The sequence below is a fragment of the Sylvia atricapilla genome, chromosome 8 (assembly GCF_009819655.1).
Source record: "Sylvia atricapilla isolate bSylAtr1 chromosome 8, bSylAtr1.pri, whole genome shotgun sequence".
NCBI lineage: Eukaryota > Metazoa > Chordata > Aves > Passeriformes > Sylviidae > Sylvia > Sylvia atricapilla.
The window spans coordinates 3,110,423-3,134,830 of NC_089147.1; the positions used below are offsets into that span (position 1 = coordinate 3,110,423).

Below are 24,408 nucleotides of genomic sequence, written 5' to 3' on the forward strand. Positions count from 1 at the left end.
CCATTGATAGCACAGATCAAATTATTTTAAATGACTCACAGAAAATCCTCCTCCCCTGAAAGATTTAATAGCAAAGCTGTAAGGAGTACCTAAGTGTTAAGGAGTCTTTATTAAATATCTGGAATATGTTGTGTGGTATTTATTCCTTTCCTAGAGTGCATTATCATCAGCACTTCCACAAAAATATAGAATTTAAACCAACAGCAAAGTTCTCGTTGATACCTTTGAAAACAGCTTATACCCTAATTTACTAAAAGCACTCATCTGCAGAGAGTGTTTCTGGTATTTATTACACTTAATTAAATCCTTCTGTATTATGTTAAAAACACACATCTTGTAAGTCCTTGAAGGCCTGGCTGAAAAGAAAAGGAAAGTTTTACGGGCTCTATTTTAGCAGAGATAAATAATGGCCATCAGTCAACAGCCTGGTCTGTTAAAACGTTATCATGAAAGGAGTATTAGTTTCAAAATATTTCATTTTCAAACAGTAAAACGTTCTTCTTGAGTTGGTAACATTTTAATCTGCTTTCTTGTATTACACATACCAAAAAGGGAAAACAAAACAAAAAATTGCTGTGGTATGACAATTCAAATTTGTTCAGTGAGCCAGGAATATTGTTGTCCAATTCTCAGGGTTTAGGAGATGAGCCTGTACTGCAAATGAGGAAATCAGAGTGCTACTGCTGCTAAATATGTGACAAATAAGGAAAATGCAGAATAACAGCAATTCACATATTTGCTTCATGATGTTTTAAGATTAATTTTACCCCCCAAAAAATCCTTTGTGCTATTTTAAGATGAATTTTACAAAAAAAAACCAAAAACCAAAAACCAAAAAAAAAAAAAAAAAAAAAAACAAAAAAAAAAAAACCAAACAAAAACAACTTTGTGGGATTGAACTTCCAATCCCCTCCTGACATTTCTGCCTTTTTGAGTAATTTGGGAGAGGCAGAGATCTCAGTGGCTGGGAGTTTGCAACAACAAGCAGAGAGGGATGGAGCACAAAAATCGGACAAACGGGGTGGATTAGGGGGATCCGTGAAGGTCAGAGGAAAAGTGGAATCCAAATGCAGCTGAAGGACCTAACTGAGCATGAAAACTGGACATTATCAGCACTCTGCTGAGAACTCCCCTCTGCAGCTAAAATAAAAAGTGTTATTTAATATTTCCCTTGCAGCACAGCTCAGCCAAGATTAGGAAACGATTTTGCTACTTTTGAGTCCTCAGAGTTGGAGTTACTTTCCATCAGTAATGTTTTCCTTCCACCACCTTCCAAGGCCACTTCTGGTGCCTTTGAAGGACTACAACTGGAATCACTGTGGGACTTTTTTTTTTCTTGTATTAAGTGTATTTTAACTGTGGCAAAAGCTGTTGAAGCCTCCCAGGTCCTCCGGGCTCATCCACAGAGAGCATGAGAAGAGTTTTTGCTGCTCTGCCTCTCTAAAGCCCTGCCCAGAGCACAAAGGCAGTGGCTGCAGCACCCAGGGGTGCAGGCTTTGTGCTGGGATTAGCTCCCACATGCCAACCCTGCAAATCACAGCCAGAGCCTCCCACAGCAGCCACAAAGGTCAGCCTCAGCTGCTCTTCCCAATTATTCCCCAGCCTGGACAAGAGCAAACACTGCGACTGGCAGGCTGGACTCAACCTTCAAGTGTAAAAGCTGCTCAGCTTCTCTTTTTTGGTTTCATCGTTGCCATTTGGAAGATTTTGGGCAATTATTGGTTTTTAAATATGTTTCTTTGATGCTCACTGAGGTTATTAAACCACCCAGAGTGGGACAAGCAGACCAACAAAGGCAGCTGGACACCGAGGCTGAACTTTTAAACCCAAGAGCTGTGAAATGCTAATCCTGCAGTGAGGAAAAATGGATTTGCTCAGGTTTAGGGGGCCAAAATGATCAATCAGCACACAAAGGACTCCTTCCATCACTAATGTGCTTTTGCTGGGAATAATAAATGTCAGAAAAATGGAGTTTTTCACCTTTTCTCCAGAGAACCAGTCCTTTTCAGAATTACTCGACGGCAGCGACGGGGATGAAGAGGAAATACTTGTCTGTGGAGAAGATTTAGAGCTTAATCCTTTTGATGGCTTGCCCTACTCCTCCCGTTATTACAGACTGCTGAAAGAGAGAGAAGAGCTTCCAATATGGAAAGAAAAACGTACTTTCATGGAAAGTTTGCTTCATAATCAAATTGTGATTGTGTCGGGAGATGCTAAGACTGGCAAGAGCTCCCAGGTCAGTACAACAGACTTGGTTGGGTTTTATTTTAAATGTATTTTTGGAACACTTAATGAGGGATGAATTTCAGAGCCACTATAACTATTGTAATCCAAGGATTAAGGCCAGAAAGGGAAAGCGAAATACGGAAGGTGAATAAAGATTAATGCAGTCAAATACAGATTTAAAACATATTAAACATTTTAATAACTTTCTTCAAGCACTCAAAAAAAATTTTGCAGTTACTTTGTGTTTTGGTTCTGATTAGTGCTGTGTCAGGAAAGAAATACAGGGGATTTGACACAAGATAAAGTGAAAAAAATTCCCAGGGCATGAAGGATTGAAATCAGCAGGGCTGCTTCTCAGGGAGAATTAATGGTCTTCCCTTCAACCAGGAGCAAATGTTTTCTCCAACAGCACAAAATTACTTCACAAAACTCACATTAAAAGAAATCGCTGGAGCCAAGATCTCAGCTGAGTCTAGGTACACAAATATCACTCAGGACTATGAAATTCTGCTGTAACAATATATAACAACCCAGGCCTCCTGTCACAGTGAGTAGAAAAGAATTTTCAAGTGAGTGTTATCAGCCAAAATAGTGTTTATGACTGGGATCAGGAGAAAAATTTCTTGCAGGTAAAGCTGCAGGATAATTACTGTTGCAGGGCATCTCATAAATCCTACAGATTTGATTCTGGACACTTCTAGAGATCACATATTGAACTAGAGACATCACACCTCTCCCCGAAAATTCCTGTGTTCCCATAAAAATGATTCACGCTCAAATAATTTTTGGAGTGTCAAGTTTTTACCCCTTGTTATTGACTGTAATTTCCACACAAAAAACTTGTGTAATAGTAAACAACTTGGCAAGAAATGTTAGCTTTTAAATTGTCCCTTAACAAGTCAATTTTTATTGAACCTTTAATAAGATGTAGCACATTGCTGGTTGGTTTTTAAACATTTCTAGAAATGCATCTAACTACAGAGAAATAAATTATATGTGGCTGATGCACCTAGGTTTAGATGTTGATTAAATTAAGGTTTTGAAACCCAATACACCCATTAAAATAATATTTATAATGCAACTTTAATTTCTCATAACATCAACACACGGCTGTTTTCCAGTGTTGGTGTTCAGTAAATACATAAATTAGGGAGCTGCTGTGTAAGTTCCTGCAGCAGTTCAGTTTCAGTTATGCGTGTGCAGAGCAATTAATCTGAAATTACAGATATTGGCTGTGGCATTTGTCAGTTTGGAATGCCGGGATGTGGTTTTTTTCCATGGATTTGACACAGCAGGAGCAGGTTGGCTGCTGAATACAACTGCACCGACCTCACTTGGGTCCATCAGGTCGCTACAGCATATGCTTGGAGTGACCCTGCTCCTCTTCTGCAGCAAATTCCAGCCAACCTGAGCCCAGCACTTCCCAGGCTGACACAGGCTTACACCTGGCCAGAGTGCAATGAGCCCTGTGAAGATGTATCAGGTCTGAGGGTTGACCCACAACCCTCCAGAGTGGCTTAATAATATTGGGATTCGGCCCCTTGCGTGTGTTCTGTAAAGCCAAGGTTTTAATAAAAGGGAAAATAACAAACAAAAGAGAAGCAAAATAATAAATCTGTGGGCAGGTGCCAGGGAAACATCTAAGACACCCCAAGAAGCCCTGAGCACCTCTTGCTCCTTCTTAAATGGACAAGGATTAAGGAGGGATAATTTGGCTCGCTGCCCATAGGAACAGCCAGAACAGAACATTCTGGTGCTTCTCCAGAAAACTCAGGGGTAAAACTGAAAACTCCTGTTCCTTATGTGGAAAGACCTGCTGAGTGTGAGGGGGCATTGCTAGCCCAGATAAACCTTCTAACCCACGTGAGAATTTAAGAAATGCCCAGTGTTGACACTGGCAATTCCTGTGTGAGGCACAGGCGAGCAGGGAGTGCCTCAGCGCAATTCCATCATCCCAGGCCACTGAAGGAACCCCAGTTGTCTGGAATTCCAGTTGTTGGTGTTATAAATGAGTGTGCTGCCTAATTTTCAATCTAAAAAAAAAAAAAAACAAAAAAACAAACCCTCCAAACAAAATTAAATGTAGCAGCAATTTTAATTTGAGCGTTGGTTCTAAATAAAAACACAAAAGCAAATTTCTATCATGGGATCCATTCCCATGGGACACGGAGCAGGACTTGGTCTCCTGTCCCCTGTACAAACAAAATGTTCTAAAATTAACCTTTTTATACTGTGGGTCACCTCCCATTCTCTCTTTTTTTTAATTCATAAAATTTACATCACTGCTCTCATCACTGCCTGTTTCTGCCTCCACTGTGCAGACTCCACCATCCCCTTTTTAGGGCTCTCCTCATCTTTGGGGGTCACAGGGGTCAAGGCCTGTGGTCTTCTTCAGTGTCCTATAAATGTCTCTTTTGTTTAACACCTGCATTGGGCCTATGTTACGTCAGTAAATACTATATTTACAGCACATCTGAATAATTTCATGGTACACGGAGGCAACAAATTTATTTCAATTAACGTTTTCCTGGATTTTTCTCAAAACTTTCCCATCTCCAGACAAAATACAGCTTTTGTCATCTCAAATCTCTTCCTCTCTACCAAACATCTGCTGGATCCTCCTTCTTCTGCTAAAAAAAAATTTAAAAAATTACATTTTAACTACTGTTTTTTAAAAATATTGATTGCCATTCCCGATTTTGTCAGCATGAAACCCATCCATTGATCCCGTTGGGAATGCCGGTTGTTGGGAATCCCAGTTGTTGGGAATGGTGGTTGTTGGGAATGGCATTTGTTTGGAATGGCATTTGTTGGGAATGGCATTTGTTGGGAATGTCGGTTGTTGGGAATGCTGGTTGTTGGGAATGCTGGCTGTTGGGAACGCTGGTTGTCGGGAATGCTGGTTGTTGGGAATGCTGGTTGTTGGGAACGCCGGTTGTTATGAATGCTGGTTGTTGGGAATGCCGGTTGTTGGGAATGCCAGTTGTCGGGAATGCCGGTTGTTGGGAATGCCGGTTGTTGGGAATGCCAGTTGTTGGGAATGTTGGTTGTTGGGAATGGCGGTTGTTGGGAATGGCGGTTGTTGGGAATGCCAGTTGTTGGGAATGCCGGTTGTTGGGAATGCCGATTGTTGGGAACGGCGGTTGTTGGGAATGCTGACTGTTGGGAATGCTGGTCGTTGGGAATGGCGGTTGTTGGGAATCCCCGTTGTTGGGAATGCCGGTTGTCGGGAATCCCAGCGCTCAGCCCGGTGTCCTGCTGTCCCTGCAGGTGCCCCAGTGGTGTGCGGAGCACTGCCTGTGGCTGCAGCCCCGCGGCGCCGTGGTGTGCACGCAGGTGCTCCGCCAGGCCGCCGTGGCGCTGGCCCTGCGAGTGGCCGACCAGATGGATGTCAACCTGGGCCACGAGGTGGGCTACAGCGTGCCCTTCGAGAGCTGCTGCTCGCCCCAAACCATCCTGAGGTCGGTGCTTTTTTGGAGGCCCTTCAGGCCAAGGTGTGGAGAAGTTGGCGGCTGGCAGCGCCGGCGGGTCTTGAGGATGGAGATCAAAAATGCTTCGTAAAGTTGTGTTGTGTTTTGGAATCACACGGGTTGCACCCAGTAGAGACACCCCAATAGTCCCACCCTGGGCATCCCTGGGAGTTTTGGCCAAACACTCCTGGAGCTCTGGCAGCCTCAGGGCAGTCACCATTCTTTAGGGAGCCTGGGCAGTGCCAGCACCCTCTGGGGGAAGAGCCTTTCCCTGATCTCCAACCTAAACCTGCCCTGACACAGCTCCAGCCATTCCCTCAGTCCTGGCCACCACAGAGCACAGATCAGTGCCTGCCTCACTCTTCCCCTCACAGGGAAGTTTTAGACTGCAATGAGTCCCTCTCCTCTCCTCTCCTCTCCTCTCCTCTCCTCTCCTCTCCTCTCCTCTCCTCTCCTCTCCTCTCCTCTCCTCTCCTCTCCTCTCCTCTCCTCTCCTCTCCTCTCCTCTCCTCTCCTCTCCTCTCCTCTCCTCTCCTCTCCTCTCCTCTCCTCTCCTCTCCTCTCCTCTCCTCCTCCTCTCCTCTCCTCTCCTCTCCTCTCCTCTCCTCTCCTCTCCTCTCCTCTCCTCTCCTCTCTCCTCTCCTCTCCTCTCCTCTCCTCTCCTCTTTTCTCCCATTCTGGGGTAAATCATAGCAGAGATTTTAATTGGGCAAGATTACTGTCCATGCAAAACGTCATTAAGCACCCCAGTAACCTCTTTTTCTTTTCCTCTACTGTTTTTTCTATTTTCCAGTATGGAAGTGCTCATTACCATAACAGCACATGGGACAATTTTTCCTGAAGTAAAGTTAAAATTCTAAAGCAATCAAAAAACATGGCTAGAAAAGGGTATATCAATCAACAAGAGGAAAAGAGTATTCAGGGGGATTTTTGGGAGGTAAGAAATGCGCTTAATGTAGTAAGTACAGGCAGGTGACAGCAGCAACACAGGGATTCAGCTTCTGAGCCTCCCAGAAAGTTATCAGAGTTATATTCTCTGGTTCCTAAATATGGGAAGCACAAACTACCATATCCAGACCACAAGGCTTTTTCTCAGCCACAGGTTTCCAGTGGAGAAGAGGATACTCACCACTTCTGAATTCCCACCACTCTTCCTCTTGCCTGCCCTTTCTCTTTCTGGGAGAACTCCTTGAACCTCATCCTGCAGCAGAACTTCCTGCAGCTGCTCCTTTTGAGAGGGAGATGAATCCCTTCCTCTCACATCAAAACCTGCTTTGAGAATTCCAGGTCCTGCTGAGCAACACAACAAAAACAATATCCTTTAAAAAAACCCCGGCAGGTATCCTTTAAAAAATCCCCAGCAGGGGTAGAAGTGAGGAGGGCCTCATGGTATAAATTAATTGCTTATCTTGGTTCTGGCTCTGCCTCAAGTGCACCTTCTTTTCCTCATCCTTAAGGATTCGTTCCTAGCTCAGGGATTGTTTCTGGCATGTGATGGAAGATGATCTCAGGGCAGATGTATTTCTGCTTTTGCCTGGGGCGTCCTTTCCACCACGGTGTCACGGAGTGTCACTGAACCACATCAGGTTTGTAGCTGCTTAAGGAAGGACTTAAACATGTCTACAAAGTACTCCCTGTTGGAACAGAAAGAACCAAGACACTGAATTAATTTCTTACAACAACAGCCCGAGAGACTCGGCAGAGTTCTGCGTGTCTGTGTTGCAGGTACTGCACGGATGAGATGCTCCAGAGGGAAATGATGTCCACGCCACTCCTCAATGCTTACAGCATTATCGTCTTGGACGACGTGCACGAAAGGACCGTGGCCACAGACGCCCTGCTGGGCCTCCTGAAGGCTGTTTTGGCAGCCAGGGCAGAGCTGAGGCTGGTGCTGCTCACGGCTCCCCACATGTGCAGAGTCCTGCGGGGCTTCTGCGGCGCCGTGCCCGTGGTGCGAGTGCGGGGCCGGCACCGTGCCCAGGCTGTCTTCTCCTGCTGTGCCCATGGAGAGCCCTTCCTGCCCGCCCTCAGGCTGCTCCTGGAGATCCACCACTCCAGGGAGAAGGGGGACATCGTCGTCTTCCTGGCCTCTGAGCAGGTGAGTCATTACTCTGCTCTCTTTCGTCAGGAGAGGAGTGGTTTTGCCAGTAGTTACAGCAGCAGGTGCGCCACCGGGTCTTATTTTGGGTTTCAGTTCTCTCACCCGAGATTCAGGTGGTTGAGAGTCTTTTGCCCTCTTAAGGCCTGAGCCAGACGTGACTATGAAACGGAGTCTTCAAGGTCTTGTTTTTTCTTGATTTCTTGCTTTGTTTATCAATTCTTATCTCACAATTTCTGTGCCCAGCCGAGGTGTTCTGCTGCTCAGACACTTTTTTTGCAGTGGGACGTTGGAGCCTCTTTATACAGATAATGATGTGTGTATTATTTACATTATGTGCCAATATCTGTCACCTGTACTGACAGGGTCACCTCTACTCTGACCCAATCCCCTTAAATTACTTTGTGCCATTATCACATCAGGAGATGGAGGCCAGGGGAGGAGAAGGAAGAACTGAGGGCACCACCCTAAATTCTCTATCTTGTCTCCTACGCACTTATATTCCAAAAACTCAGAACTACATAATTTTTCACTCAGTGATATACTACACCACTGTCTGTCACACCTTTGTGACCTGTAATTTTCCTTTCAGTGTTGGAAGTTTTCTCCATGGGCTGAAGTCAAAGGCTGTGTCTCCCTGGGCTCTGTGCCAGGGTCTACAATCCCCCTGGACAGATTCCAAGACTCCCCTAGACAGATCTCAAACCCTCTTAATTGGGTCCCAGTCCTCTCTGCTGAGGTCTGTGAACTTCCAGTGTGTCCAGAGCAATGCCCTGGACTCCAACACTCTCATAACTTCAGAGTTTTCCTTCAAAGAAGTCATGACAACCATAACACTGTGGTTTATACTAAAATATCTATACCACCCATAAATATTGTGTAGATAATATATATATATATATTTTATTATTATTATTTTTTTCTGCAGGTTTAAAGAAAGGGCACCAGCCTTTTGGGTGTGATGCAAAAAGCTGGGAAAGCAGCACACAGGGGCTCAGGCCACAAGGGCAGAGATTTAACACATTGCAGCCTATCCTGGCATTGGACATCCCACAGTTTGTGTTATCCCTGTTTTGTGGGAATGGACACCTGGACACAGGTCCAGTCCCCATCAACGTCCTGCTGCACAGGAGCTGTTTTTACCTTAAACCTCCCAAGGAGATTTTTCCCATTTGGATTCTTCCTCCCAACCATTTGTGCGCACAAGAGGAGGAGGAAAATATCACTCTAGAGGTGTGACAGAAAATCCAGGACTGTGTACAGGCTTGGCCATTCTAGAGGGACACCTTTGAACCTCTGTAGACAGCAGTGATTCCCTAAATTCACTGCACCAGCAGGCCCTTTATAGCTGTCAAAGCCATCTGACAGTCAAATAAATATTTCAATATTTATGATTATTTTCCTGATAGCAATCCCCAGTCTTCCGCTGTGAGTCATTAAATCTGCTTTAGAACAACAAAGTCACCAGGAAATAATGACTTTCCACAAGCAAAGATAATTGACCATAAACTACCCAGGTGGTGTTTGCTGCTCTTCAGTGTGAAAAGGGGGATGGATATGAAACACTTTTAATAATGTTAATAATCAGTTTTAAACCTTATAGACACAAATTTTAGAAATTATAAGGTAATAAATTCTCTGTGTTAGCCCCCATATTTACAACAAATAATGTCAGAGAGAAAACACACACTCTTTCCATTTCAAAAGGTTGGGGGAAAGGGTGTACTTCTGCTTAAAAGGGTTTTTCTGACAGGTAAATTCCCCACAAAACTAAAATAGGAATTTCTTTCTTGCCAAGAAGACATCACTCATTTTTCTCCCTCACAATGAACAGAAGACTTGTTACGAACCACAACATCCCATGAATTCTTGTTTAACTGTGATTTAAACTTTCATATTGGTAATGGTTCACTGTTCCCAAGCACTCAACTGCCTTTTAAACTAAACAAAAATATGAATTAACTGAGAACATCAGGATTTATGAGCTGCCCTGCTGCCAGCCTTGCTATTAGATGTCACTCTTGTATCTTTATAACAATTTTTATAGAGCACTTTTAACCTGTAACTACTGGAAATGTGGTGTCACTCTCAGAGAAACTCAGTCTGGCTTTTCAATTTTGCAAAACGTTTGCTAATAAAAATGCTTTTTAAAAAAAATTCCCTTTCAGACTGAGCAAGCCCATGAATTATTTTTGTGTGCCCTTCAAAAAATCAGGCAGAACTTAAATGATTTCTTATTAACCCCCCCAACAACAAAACAGTAAAATCAACAACAAAAAGCTTTTATAATTCATACCCAGCCTCTGGATCTGTGAACTCTTCTAAGTTCCATCAACACAAGTTAAGGATATTTTATTGACTTTATTAAGAGTTTATGAATCATTGCGGGGGAAAAAAAATCAAACCTTTACAATATCTATATCTCCTTAAATATAATAATTAATAGAAAGTAAGGAGGCTTCTGCATATTTTAATCATTTAAGGTGTTGTAATTAGACTAAGAATAGAATAATTGCATGAGGAAAAAAATGTATTTCTCTTGATTACAGGAAATTGAAAAAGCTTATCAGATGATCAGACAGGAACAATCCAATTTAAACCCTGACCTTGGAGAACTCATCCCCATCCCTTTGTACCCCACCAAACAAGACCTGACTCCCAAACTAACCCCAGACAAGCAGAAATGCTGCCAAAAATACAGGAGGAAAGTGCTGCTCACCACCAGCTCTGGAGAACCTTTGATCTGGACTAAAAACGTGACTTTTGTCATCGACGTCGGTGTGGAGAGAAGAAAGGTCAGTGAAGGGAACCAGAAGCACTTTGTCCAAAATAAACCCTGCAAAAGGGGCTTTTTCAGGGCAGGGGAAAGGGAAATGTGCAGCTCAGATTAATGCAAATAGTCTTTAGAGGATCACATGTTTTTCTCTTCTTTCACAGCACAGGTTCTATGATATTTTTAACATGCAAATTAATAGAATTTAAATCAATTTTCATGGACGTCTCGAGCGAAAACCAAGGAAGAAATCACAGTTACTCCCCAAATTCAATCAGAAATCATATTTTTGAGGTTTCTAAAGCCAGATGAATGCTTCCAGTTGAAACTGCCACTCATTTGGGCCCCAAACCAATGACAGATTATTTGCAAAATACATCTCACCTAAATTCAGTCATAAATCTCCCTTCGGTATTTTATACATAAAGCAAAATACAATCCCTTCTTAGGCACCTATTGGCAGACCTCCTGGTTTAAGATAAATCACTTAGTAATTGCCCACACAGAGAATCTCTATTTTTTCCAAGCTGCTTGTGCTCCTCCTGGACATGTACCTCCAAATGCTGCAATTTATCTAATTAATACTTAACCTTTTCCAATTCGTTCTAAGTTTGGCCTCATTTCTTGTTTTCTAGATGGGAAGGATTAGTGCAGCTGCAAAAAACAACAAGCAAACCAACAAACCTTCAAAACCAACCCTCAAAACCCCTCATTTTTTTTATTTCTTACAAAACCTCTGTCCTAAGGGATGAGTTACTGTGTAGAAACATGGTTTTGGAACTGTCCCGGTTAAAATAAAAATTCCAGTAACAGGCAAAAGAAACAGTGTAATACATTTCCTTTCTGTAATACAGGATGGACTGACCCAAATTGTTGTCAAAGTTAAATTGTTGTTAAATTTTGGAGCAGGGATCATTAGTCCTGATTGGCCTTGCAAGTAGTTCAGAGGAAGGTTTGTGAACTACCAGTACCTTTCATTTTCATTGCAAAAATCTGTCATTTTAAAAGGTTTTTAACTGGGAGTTATAAACTAACTCGGTCTCAAGGCAAGTTAAAAAAAGTTACAGTTTTTTGTGCAAGAAAGAAGAGCCTAAAAGCAGTTTTCAATTAGACCATGCTTATTTCTTAAACTTATTCCTACAACTGCAGTTTTCTTGGATGGCAGAAATGAGTTTCACTCCCATGGTAACCTGAAACCTAAAGTACAATTCAACAAATTCAAAATGTTGTGGATTTAAAACACAAAGCACGCGAAACAAAACTGATCCAACAGTCCTGATGTCTATCAAACCACCTCTATCAGTGATGCAATTTTAACCTTTAATTCCATTATTCTGTTTAGCCCTGTGATTTTCCTCCCTCACCAGTTCAAATTCCTGCTCAGAGTCAGCTGAGCACAGAGGGAACAGGAAAAGTTCAGTGCAGAGCAAAATCCCCCCCTGAGCCTTGCAGCTGGGATGGATCAGCAATTCACCTGCAGGAAAAGGAATTTGTGCCCTGCACTGAAGGATATTTTATTTTTTGTTGTGAAAACCTTGCTCAAAGCTGATAGAGTTGGCTCAGATGACAGGAGCAGAGAGCTGCTTTATCCAGGTGGTTTGATGTTCTTGCTGGACACTACAGCACTGAATCAAAATAAAGATAATTAAGAAAACTATAAAACATGGCATCACATATCTCTAACGCAGCCCTCATCTCCTGTAATAGCAGTATTAAGATAAAAACCTGGAGTTAGGGAACAAAACACTATCAGGAAATGTTGGGATCCTGCCATTGGAAGAAAAAAATAATATTTTTGGATGTTTTTCTCAATGATAGCATTTTCTGCTTTAGGAAGGTACATTTCCTCAGGGGACAAAAAAAAAAAGGACATTTATCTCAGAGCACACTTAGAGTGAGTGCAGAACATCTGTCAGTTTGTCAGGGTGCTGAGTGCTCTCTTTCCCAAGCTGCTGAAACAAAAAGCCAAGAAAACTGTTCCTACCCTTTCTGTAAAGTGACCTAGAGAGAAATTCAGTACAGACCATTCATATTTTTTGCAGCCCTTGTGTACTTATCTGATGCTTGGTATCTCTTTCATTTAAAGGTGTACAATCCTAGAATCAGAGCAGACTCTGTTCTAACCCAGCCTATCAGCCAAAGTCAAGCAGAGGTGCATAAACAAATTCTGGGCATGTCTCCATCAGGTAGAAACATTAGCTCAAAATTTAAATCCATTAGCTCAAATTATTAACGCAATCAATGTAGCAACGCGAGGAGGAAGCATTTTAAAAAAAGGTGAATTTCCCTGGATTCTCTTCCAGGGAAAATCTTCTGCATGTATCCTGAAGAATTCACACACAAGGAAATGAAGGCAGAAATTCCAGCTAAAGTTCAGGAATCCAACCTCACCAGCTTGGTCCTGTTCCTGAAGAGAATGGACATTGCAGGCTTTGCACACTGTGACTTCATCAGCAGCCCAGGTAAGGGCGTGCACCAATTTTTCCTATCTTTATTATTAATTTAGAAGTTATTTCCAAGTTTAATTTTGCCCTGTTGCTCACTGGATGGTTTTTTATTGAAGGACTTGTAATAATATACATAATACATGTAATAATAACTTGTAATAGCAGTTCTCAGCTCAATAGCACTAAGAAAAAAAAAAAGACCATAAAGTATCTGAATAGAATTGGAATGTAAAAAAAAAAAATTAAAAAGTCAATATTCCAAGTATCTTCTCATCTAGGTTACATTTTTTTTTTTCCTGTAACCCACAAAGAAAATGTGTGCCCTGTTGTACGGGGCTTTGTGCAGATATCCAACAAAACACATTCCTTTAACCCAGAGTTTACTACCCAAATAAAGCTCTGCTGTTTCCTGGGGGATGTGTGTGGAGGAAATGAGCTCCCTCCTTATCCTCCAGCATCTCCCACCTCAGATTTACCATGGGCTGCTCCTTAAGGACAATACTCCTCATAAAATAAACCCAAGTACACTCCCAGTACTAGGCAGGGAAGACACTGAATTTTTAGGTAAGGGAGTGAGGGAAATTGCCTTTTTTTTCACTCCCAACTTCATAATTTAGGGGTTTTTTTTCTACAGAAGGATATTTTCCTCTGTTCTGGCTTAACACAAAAGTGTCACTGCAGATTCTGCTGTTGCTTTGAGACCCATTAAAGTGAAGGAAATAGCCCTGATTTCAGTGGTTTGGGGATTTCTGGCTTCATTCCTGATCATTTTCCAGCGCAAACAGGAAAAATTCTTACATTATCCTGCCTTTCCTCGTGCACATACACAAAATTGGAGTGATCACTTCTATGTGTTATTCACTGTAATTAATCAGTAATAAAGTGTTAATTCTCACTGTTGGATGTTGCAATAGACAGTTAACTGGAATTTTAAAGAAAAAATTATTCTATTTTGCCCTTGTGTACCAGTTTAGCAGAAAAATGCCTAAAAGAAATAGGAAAAAACAGCCAGACTGATGGTAATTAATTCAAATCTAATGAGAGTTATAGTATTTTGGTCTTGTGAGTGGCATCTCCTGTGCTGAATCCACAAAATCTGCCTGGAAAATGCTTATGGAATACAGTTTGCTCAAATTTAAAATGTATTTTACTATTAAAAATATAATATATGCTAAAACATATTAGTGTTTTTCCCGGAGATGAAGAAAGTTGGTCTCGAACTGTTGAAGGAATTAGTAAAATTATATGAGGGAAAGCATTCAGCTTTTTTTGGATTTAAAGGCACAAGGGGAACAGAATTCAGAAAGAATGAAGTGCTAGAGGCACACAAGGGTTTCCCAGACGCAGGAATTCTAAGTTTTGCCTGTATTTTTGGAGAATGCAGCTGAAGAAAGTGTTATCCTGATGTGTAAAAAATTGTGAAGGCTTTACTTGGATGGACATTAAATGTGACAAAGCATCTGCTGAGTAGATCAGGAGCGTCAGGTGCAGGTATTAGTAGAGAAGAGGTTTAGGGATGACTAAACAGTGGGAGGAATGTTGGACAAACTGCTTGAACAAAGGAAAAGTCCCACAAACACTGCAGGGGTGCTCTGAAAGGAGAGGAGAAAGTCTGCCCAATTTCCTTGTCTGCTGCCTGCCTTACACAATTAAACATTTGAGACAGAACTTTGATGACCCAGCACAGCTCTGCCTTTACCCAGGACACATCACACGTTGCCTTTCTTTCCCCTTTGGAGCAGGGAGTGAACTTTTTGTCCTACCAGCACTTGGAGTGATCCCTACACAATCCTCCAGAGATGAGTGTAAAGCTCCCAGAGTCAGAGCACAGAGGCTGAAGTGCCTGCTGTGAAATTCTCTGAAAGAAACTGCAACACCAAAGGGAGAGATCTGCCAGGGGAGTCAGTTCTTGTGTTAGACCAACCCACAGAACTCCAAACACATCAGGCTTTCGAGTGCACACACCCAAAAATGGTTTGGGCTGGAAGGGACCTTAAAGATCACCCACTTCCAAGCCTCTGCCATGGGTTTGACTATTCCATGGCTCTTCACCTCCTTGGAGCTGAGTTCCCTTTGAGAAAAAGGAGTAAAAACATTGCAGCGTCTCCTGTGTGCCACAGCAGCTCCTCTGCACTGTTTCTGTCCAACAAACACTCTCACCTTGTCTCTGCAGTTGAAACAGAGGGAGGCTTTAGAGGTTTTAGGTGAATTTCTGCTAAAGAAAAATCAACGTTCCACTGAGATGGCAGAGGAAGACACAGCCATGAACTGTTGAACAAACAAATCAGAAGGAGACTGAAATTCCTAGCAAGAAGTACTCCTCAATCTGTTTCCTGCACGTGGAGAATATGCAGCAGATAAGAAACAAAAATTACATCAGTAAAACACTTTATTTCTGCTCAGCAACCATGTGCACAAGGGATTTTTTTTTCTTCTTCTTCTTCTTTCTGCCACTCTTTGAGGAGAAATAAAAGCCTGGATTAAGTCTGACTCATTACTGCATTATGAAAGCAACAAACATGTCAGGCTTACAGCTGCTGCATTTAATTCATGCCATAATGGAGAGGAGCAAATGCAGCAGAGCTCGTTCCCCTTTCTGGAATTCATGAGCCAGAGGAAAATGAACCTGGCACTGCAGCTCTGAAGTGCATTAATGGGATTCCTGAGCCCCCTAGAACAGGGATGTGTTTACATTTTGATCAGTTGATCAGATAGATCTTGGCTGGGGTTTATGATGGGACAAAAGAATTCCAGTCCCATAGATTGCAGCAACATTGGGTACTTTTGTAAATCACTGGCAAATCCTTATTTAAACGGAGCAAATCCTTATAAAGATGAAGCCACTAAAATTTCTCTGCAGAACCAAGGGGAAAACATCTGCAGATTCTGCATTCATTCAGAATTTCCCTTAAACAACTTTCAGATTAAAGGATGTGCTGGTGGTCGTGACCATGACATTTGAAAGCTGTGCTTCTACAACCCCCTGGAGAACATATTTTTAGAAAATCCAGAATAACAAGAGCTGTCGAAATTTATATAATTCCAAAATGTTTCAGAAAAATAAATTGTTGGCATATTTTCACTGGAGACTGTCAAAGGCAGAAACTCAATGCACCATGTAAGGTCTGCTCAGCAGAGATCACTTGAGGGCAGATTTATTACCTGACATTTACTTGTTAATTCTTTGATGTTTTAAATTCTGGATTTCGTCAATTAAATGGTGTGTGCAGACATTTTTCAGTGTATTCTGGCAGGCCAAGGCAGGTCAGGGGCTGTCCTGGCTGTCCCTGCTGGCAGAAAAGCACAGCAGGGACCATCACCAGCCAAACTTGGAGTGATGAAGCAGCATGAGGGGGAATGGAAAAACTGCAAAGTATTGAGTTTGGGAAAGTCATTTTGAATGATCAACTATCATTTCAAAATAATAGTTATAGAACTGGTGGCTTCAGAGCAAAACACATAAAAAATCCTGACTCAGAAGGAACAAGGGGAAAAAGAGAATCTGGAGGAAACCTGCACAGAGAAACTTGTGCTCGCAGAAGAAAAACCTTTGCATAAGTTGAGGAAAACTTGGCATAGACTCCTCCACCTTTTCAGTCTGCTGTCCAAGGAGCAGGGTTAGGAAGAGCAAACACCATTCCCCAGCACTGCTCTCCCTGCAGTAATTACTTTGGCAGTTCTTCCTGCTGCTCAGCCCAACAGAACCTGCAAAAGCTGTGGTGTGCCAGGCAGAGCACCAGCTCTTTAAAGACACCCTCCCTGACATCCATGGCAGCTCTAATTCTTTCAGTTATTCCTACGGAAGGAGAAGATATATATTAAAAAAAAGGTATTTTACACACTCAGCATTTGCAGAGTAGGAGAGCAGAACAGAGGAGCTCTGGATCTCCCAGAGAAGCACAAGAGGGCAGTTAAATGGACTATTAAAAATCATGAAATTGAAGTTTCATTCCTATCTCTAATACCCACTTATTACAGAACTTTGACCAAGTCCCTAAACCACTTGCTTCCTGACGCAACAAGAATAATACTTTTGAATTTATTTATTTGCTCACAACTTGAGCCTTTGCATTTCAGCCTTATGGGATAAGTGGTACTGAAGACTACAGGTGTCCCTGCCTTTAGAGACAGAATTTACTCTGTTCACATCAAAGTTACAAAAAATATGAATCCAAAAATATCATCTTAAGTAGCTTGAAATTCTCAGGTAAACGATTCCAGTGCTAAGAATAACATTAATTTATATATTTGCTTTACTAAGCCTAAGAAGGATCAAAAGCAGGATCCGTATTTACATAAAACTTGTCAGATTTCCTGAAACGAGTCCAGAGCAACCCAGCCTTGAGCAGCCAAAGAACACAGAGCAGGGAAAGAAAATACCAGGTTAGGAAATACCTTTTAACATTCCAGGGATGTGACAGCTTCTTGTTGAGAGCACGGGACACATCTTGAGAGGCTTTTTGAACTTTGCTCCTGTGACAGCAGCAGTGGAGTCACAAATTCTCCTGGTTCACACCTCAAGGCAGCTGGCAAGAAGCCCTAAAAAGCCCTACAGGTTTTTTTTTAATTTTTATTTTTGCTTTTTTCCTGTTCCTTCACCTGCTCTAATCCACCTTTTCTGTCTTGTCCTTTTTAGAGCAATAAAACTCCAGGAATCTTTTTTATTTTTTTTTCCAGAACACTCACAGCAAGACAGGGAAGTAATTTGTGCTTATAAATCTCAAGACAACTAACTCTAGGGCATAAAAATGCAAATTACTGATGCTATCAGGGGGTTGAAATTGGCTGCCATATAACCATGTATTTTGTGAGCTCTAGCACAAACTACTTTGTTGACTTGTGGAAAATAGCTTTCCATGATCTCCTAGTAATTACTCCACATCTGAATGACCCTTTTACTCTCCCCGTATTTTCAATCACTGATTTTTATTTCCTGTCACTGACTCATATTCATCATCAGCTGCTACTTCTCATTTCTTTAAAACTCCGAAGTATTTTCTCCTCAGATGCTTCAGCTGTTGCAAGGGCTCATCGTTTATCTCATTAAACCCCACATTTCTTATAATAAATGTCTTCTCTAGATAGAATTGTGCAGGCAGAGGGAAGAACTCTGAGACTGAAACGAAGCAGGTCCACAGTTTTAAAAGGGAATTTATGGGTTCCTGAGAGAATTTTTCCAAAAAACTGAGAGTTCTAAACTTAATTGAAGCCACATTAACAGATTTAGATGCTGGAGAATTCTGAAAAAGCTCACGTAGGGGGAATTAATAAACTATTTTTCCCTTCAGACAGAACAGAATGAGGTTAAAAACAACAGGTGCTTGTTTGCTTCCCATTTTTCTTTTGCCTTGACTGTAAGTAGTTAATCACAGAGAGATGGCAATAAACAGTTCACTGCCAATGAAGTCAAAACCTGATCCCAAGATTTTCTTGCAGAGTGTGTGGGAAAAGTGTGGCTAAATATGACCTAGCAGCTAATGACAGCCTTGCTTTACTTTTACTGTTGGTGATGCCAAGACATTCCCACTCTTAACAAATGCAAGAAATTATTTCTGGTCACCTACTAATGAAGATCCAAATGCAAACACACCCCCTGTGGTTTGTGGTCTGGTTATTTTATTTAGGGATTTTTGTCCCGTTAATATCCAGGCTGATAGCAGCCCACAGAAGCTGACAAATGGCCAGGGCAGCTGAGGATGAGGCCAAGTCCTGCTGCAGTGGAATTTCTGCCACCAGCTTGAAGGGAACTGGAATTTAACTTGTTCTCCATAAAACTGAGAAAATATCATCCAGATCCTTAGGCTGGAGTAAGGAGAAAGTTGTGAATATAAATGGTCTGGTACCCATGAAAGATATTGACCATTCAATATCACCTGGAATAGAAATCCACCTTGAGAAAGAGCTGGGAGGAGAGAACCTTAAAGAACCTTCACACTTGAGGAGTTCCCAAATTTCCACCCGTGCCTCTCATGCTCTGGCAACAAGTTTTTGGAGTGTAGGCCTGACAACTTCAGCTTGAGGTTCCCTCTCTCAACCCTCAGAACTGGAGCCACACAAAGCTCTTCTATGCCTGTTTGACCTCCTTTTATCACCATCAGATTTCCTACAGACCTGCTCTGAAGTTCTGATTCTGAGTGTTGATTTGCTTAATCCTCTCGGGACATTTTCCTGTATTGCCTCATTATTTTTGCTGCCTCTCTGTGCTCACTTCTACCTATGGAGGTTGTAAGGAAGTTATAATCCACACTAAGAGAAAATTGAACACTGAATTTTTGTGGAGTGAGAAAATACTGCCAATTGCTAGGGAGACATTTTCTTTTACTACATTCCCGTTTTTCTTCTGGTAGCATGAGAACCTATGTTAAAAAAAAAGTATAATAATTAAAAAGCCAGGCAATCGAACTCCAAATACCTGCAAGAATAACAGTTATAACTTCTGTAAAATCAGAATATCTCCTCTGCTTAAAAAAGATCTTTCCTAGGCCTGTTCTGTATCTCAGCACCCCTCAAATGTGACCACTCCTCTTAAAAAGGAATGAACACAAAAAAAAAAAAAGCCTGAAAACTGCCAATAATGGAAGAAGACTGGACAGAGTCTAGGGGCTAACACACTACTGAGGATTGTGTCTGGGCTTTTGACAAAAATTGTTCTGACAGGAAAAGTATCACAAAGTGATTTGCAGCTCTATGATGGTTGCCTCTTATTTTCTCCCTCCAGGATTTTCTCAGCTTTTCATTCATCCATTACTTTTTGTTATTAATCACTGCCAAATAAAAGAAGCCTCCTTTTCCCACAGCTGAAATATTCTAATGAGAATTCAGACATTCATTCCTGTGTGGCCACTCTCAAGAACTGGATTTCTCTTCCCTTTTCCTTAGCTCCTGAAAACCTGATGCAGGCTTTGGAAGACCTGGATTATCTGGCAGCCCTGGATAACGATGGAAACCTCTCTGAATTTGGGATTATCATGTCAGAATTCCCCCTGGATCCTCAGCTCTCCAAGTCACTGCTGGCTTCGTGTGAATTTGAGTGTGTGGATGAGATGCTCACCATTGCAGCCATGGTCACAGGTACTCCTGGATCAGCTCTCACTGCAGGCCTTGTGCCACCTGCCCAATCCAGGCTCTTCCCAAATCTAGCCACAAAAAACAATTTTTTGTTATTCTCATCCTGTTTATTTCAAGTAAATTAATATATTTGGCTGTTCAGGTCTTAACTGTATTACAACAATGTAATACAACAAAAGCTAAGTAAAGAATTCCCATTTCCAGGCTTCAGCTGCCCATTGGTTTCCTCCCCTTCAAAATGAAACCTTCTTTTTTATTAATCTACATTTGTTACAGCTCAGTGCAGCAAAAAAAAAAGGAAGTTCTAATTATAAAACAACATGGAACTGTTTACCTATAAATTACTTTGTGATCTTGTCTCTCTACTTCAAATATTTTGTAAAATTGACATAACCTTGGAGTCCTGGGCAGCAAACACATGAACCTCAGGATATCAAGCTGCAGGAGTTGTTCTCCTTGCTGGACAACTTTTTATGCCCAAACTGGGTTGATTTTTAACTTGGGATAGTTTTTATTAAAGTACATGTAACAAATGTAAATGATTGAGCAGAAGCACAATTCAGTTTTAGAAAAGCTCAACCATCTCAAAAGACACAAAAGCCCAAATTTCAACAGAGAGGGGCAAATTAAGGCATTCAATCAAAAGATATCTTTTTATAGTAAAGAAACCATTTGTTGGATTCTGGATTGTGACATTAGGAAGCTTTTTTGGCATCAGCCTGGGAGAAAGCTGCTCTTTTGTGTTTGCAGCACACATTAACTAAACAAAACTGAAAGCCACAAAAAATAAACCCTCAGTGAATCCAGCAGGTTCAGTTCTTCAGCACCCCTCCAATACTGGTGTTAAAGGCAGGTGAGGAAGGAAAAACCCAGAAATACCAGTGGGGTTTTGTGCATCACCTCTGTGTTTTCAGCACTGCCTTGGTGTTTCCCTCAGCTCCCAGCTGCTTCCTGCAGACTCCTCCTGGCACAGAGGAGATCGCCCGGACCCGCTGGAGCCGCTTCTCCCATCCTGCAGGAGATCACTGCACCCTCATCAACGTCTTCAACGCCTTCAAGGCAGCCACTGCCAACCCCACACGGCCAGGCAAGTGTGCCCCAGCCAAAATCAGACACACTGGGACCAGCCTGGAAAAAATAACAAACCCAAAAATCTGCTGAGTCCTTCTAGAACTGCTGATCCGCAGGGAGAAACCTATAGGAGTAGCTACTGCCGATGAATATTCATTTACTAATTAATTAAAAACGTCCTAGGACAACGTTTTTAATCCCTCTTACCCAACAGGAATCCATAACCACTATTCTAAGTGCCCTTTGAAGTGACACTGTGCAAAACCAGAAGCACAAAATCCACATTTAGGATGAATAAAAGCTGTCGAGGAGGGCTTCGATTCTCCCAACAGCCCAACAGTTCTGGTGGGGTTTTGATAGCTGTGAACTGAAAGGAAAATTGAAGGGAAAAATGGAAAATAGTAAAGTCCACGTCTGCAGGAACACAAATAAAAGGCAGGAGACTGCAGAGCAGCAGCAGCTCTTCCCTCACTGCATTTCCCTGCTCTGGTTCATTTAGCCTGAGTCCGGTGCTCAGACAGCAGAGGGATAAATTTGCACACACTGAAGTTAAAAACTCGAGACAGGAAAGCAAGGATTGTTCCCTGTTCAGTCATGTGGAATGCTGAAGGAAGCTCCAGGAGAACCAGTCCTTTACCAGAATGCAGGATCAGCACCAGCACTACTCCAACTCCATGATTTCAACTCCATGTTCTGGCCTAAATCCACAAGGCCTGAAAAATACAATTGTTAACTCATTCTCTGGGAAGCTTTGCTTAGAGCAGAGGAGGGATTTGATTCAGGAAGAAATAGTGCAATTCTATAAAAATAAGTGAGGACACAAAGTTTTTCCCACTAACTTTGTGAGCTGGGCCTAAGCAGTCTGTATGGCTCATTACCAGAATTTTGGACATTTAATTCACACAGCAGCATCTCTGTGGATTGCACCCATCAGTGAGATTCTGCTGGAAGCCAAAACATTGTTTTTTTCCCCCCCAGACTTCAGCAGTGAGAAATGGTGCCGTGATCATTTCCTGAGCTGTTCTGCTCTGAGCATGGCAGGGGTGATCCGAGCTGAGCTGGTGGAGATCATGAAGCGCATTGAACTTCCCATTTCACCACCAGGCTTTGGATCAGAAGGAAATCTGCTAAGCATCAGGAAAGCTCTTTTATCTGGTTACTTCATGCATGTAAGGAAAACCACCGTGGTTTCATCCTCCTGCACTGTTAAATTATGTAGAATGCTGTCAGAAAACTTAAGTTCATTAGTGAAATCTCTTGATCACCAGAAAGGATAAAAGTCTTTTTTTTTTTCCCAGTGTATCAAATACTTCTGCCCATTTCAGCTTTTTCTCTGGGGTTCATCTCTCACTCTTCACAGCAATAAGAAAACTGCCAATATGCCTTTCACTCGAAGAACTCTTTCACCTCAAAAAAACTCTTGAACTTGCAACATTCTCTCAGGAATTATTTCCTTTTTGAAGGTGAAAATTGCCTGGAAATAGAGAAATGACTTGGATATATTTAAGTGTGCATAACAGACAGCTTGCCTCATTTCAGGGAGATATTCTAACTGTAATTGTAAATGTAAACCAGATTGATTTACTCCCACTCGAGTTCCCAGGCTTTCCTTCACATCCCTGTGCTCCAGCCCAACACAAAAATGACCTCTCCCAACTGCACATTTCCTGGGCCTCACATATTGTGTTTAAAAAGTCTATGAAAAGTCTATATGCTAAAAAATACATTTTTTCTATCTTTTCACACAGACCCTTCAAAGCCAAACTCAGGTATTTCTCTACTTATTTGTTACAGCTTCCATTTAAATACACAGATCAACATTTTCTTTCCATTTCATGGTATACAGCCCCAAGCTTTCCCACACAAACTTGAGAAGGGGCTCCAGTTGAAAGTATCTGAAGGGGAGTTTAATTTCTGGTTTAGATTTAATAGGCACTGATCAATTAAATAATGGATAACTCTCCACATTGTTTTTTTTTGGTTTTTTTTTAGATTGCTCGTGATGTGGATGCCTCAGGGAACTACTTAATGTTAACACACAAACAAGTGGCCCAGCTCCATCCCTTCTCATGCTATTACAACACCAGGAGGATCCCAGAGTGGGTTTTATTCCACGAGTTCAGCATCTCAGAGGGAAATTCCATCAGGGTTGTCTCCGAGATCTCCCCCCAGCTGTAAGTGAACTGTGGTAAAACTGCTCCTTCACTCCTCAATCCACAAAATCATCACTTTGGGAGGATTAAAAAAAAAATTAAAAGGGAAGATCTGTGATCTCAGCCCCTCACTATTCTCAGTAGTTGCCACTGTAGCTGTAATTGAAAAAGCCCACATTATGAGCTGCTAAAGTTTCTTATGAAGTAGAATATATAGGGAAAAAAAATCAGAGTTAACAGAGCAGTGTACTCACACAGAATGCAGCTGAAAGGTCTCTGTTCCCTGAAAACCTATTTTCCAGCAACTCCTTTTCTTAACGTATTTTCTGTACCCAGACAGCTGAATCATGGACTGTTTCTGGATTCAGGGAGGACCAGAGTCTTCCCTCTGCAAAAACCTCTTTACACAAAATATGCATTTCACTCTCCCATCTTTCCTATTTCCCATGTTCCTAGGAGAGCTTTTTTTCCGTAATGGTATTGAACCACTCTGTTCTAAAGCAGGGAAATTCCTATTTAATGCAACCTGCAGCACTGGGAACTGCATTGTACCTCAAGTTCAGGCTGAGGATTTTCAGTGCAAGGCTTCTGAAAACACAAACTCCTACTACATCTTGCAGAAAATCTTGGATTCTTGCACAGCTCTGGGTTAAAATATCAACTTTGTAGCTTCATTTAGATATGCCTGTCAACAATTATTCCAATATTTCACAATTCAATTAAAAATGAGTAATGTTTTGCGTGATTTGCTCCCCAGGTTTGCAGAGCTGGTACCTCAGTATTATTTCAGCAATCTTCCTCCAAGTGAAAGCAAGGATATTCTGCAGGGAGTGATCAATCCCTCGGCACCTGTCTCAGCCACAGAGGAGGAACAGAAAACTGCCAATGACAGCCAAGAAAATGAGGAATGTCCCCAAACTCCCACTGAGCAGAGATGTGTTATTCAGTGAATTTAGACTGAACCATCACATACTGGACAACAATAAATAAAAGCAATGTATTCAAAAGACATCCCCACCTTAACCCATGTAATTATTTCAAAGTTTTGACATGAATGTATTGAAGAGAAGAAATAAAGAAAAAGCACTTTTCTCAACAAAAG

The 24,408-nt window shown here is 41.8% G+C and overlaps 1 protein-coding gene across 1 annotated transcript; it reads left to right on the forward strand.

Moving 5' to 3' along the window:
• Positions 1-1,932: 1,932 nt before the first annotated feature.
• DHX32 (DEAH-box helicase 32 (putative)) lies at positions 1,933-24,272 on the forward strand. Its single transcript, XM_066324462.1, has 11 exons — positions 1,933-2,236; positions 5,497-5,687; positions 7,422-7,794; positions 10,344-10,589; positions 12,654-12,753; positions 12,871-13,029; positions 19,894-20,085; positions 21,020-21,173; positions 22,139-22,322; positions 23,146-23,327; positions 24,064-24,272. The coding sequence occupies exons 1-11, from the start codon at positions 1,967-1,969 to the stop codon at positions 24,254-24,256; spliced, it is 2,244 nt and encodes a 747-aa protein (XP_066180559.1). The 5' UTR covers positions 1,933-1,966; the 3' UTR covers positions 24,257-24,272.
• The last annotated feature ends 136 nt before the right edge of the window (positions 24,273-24,408 follow it).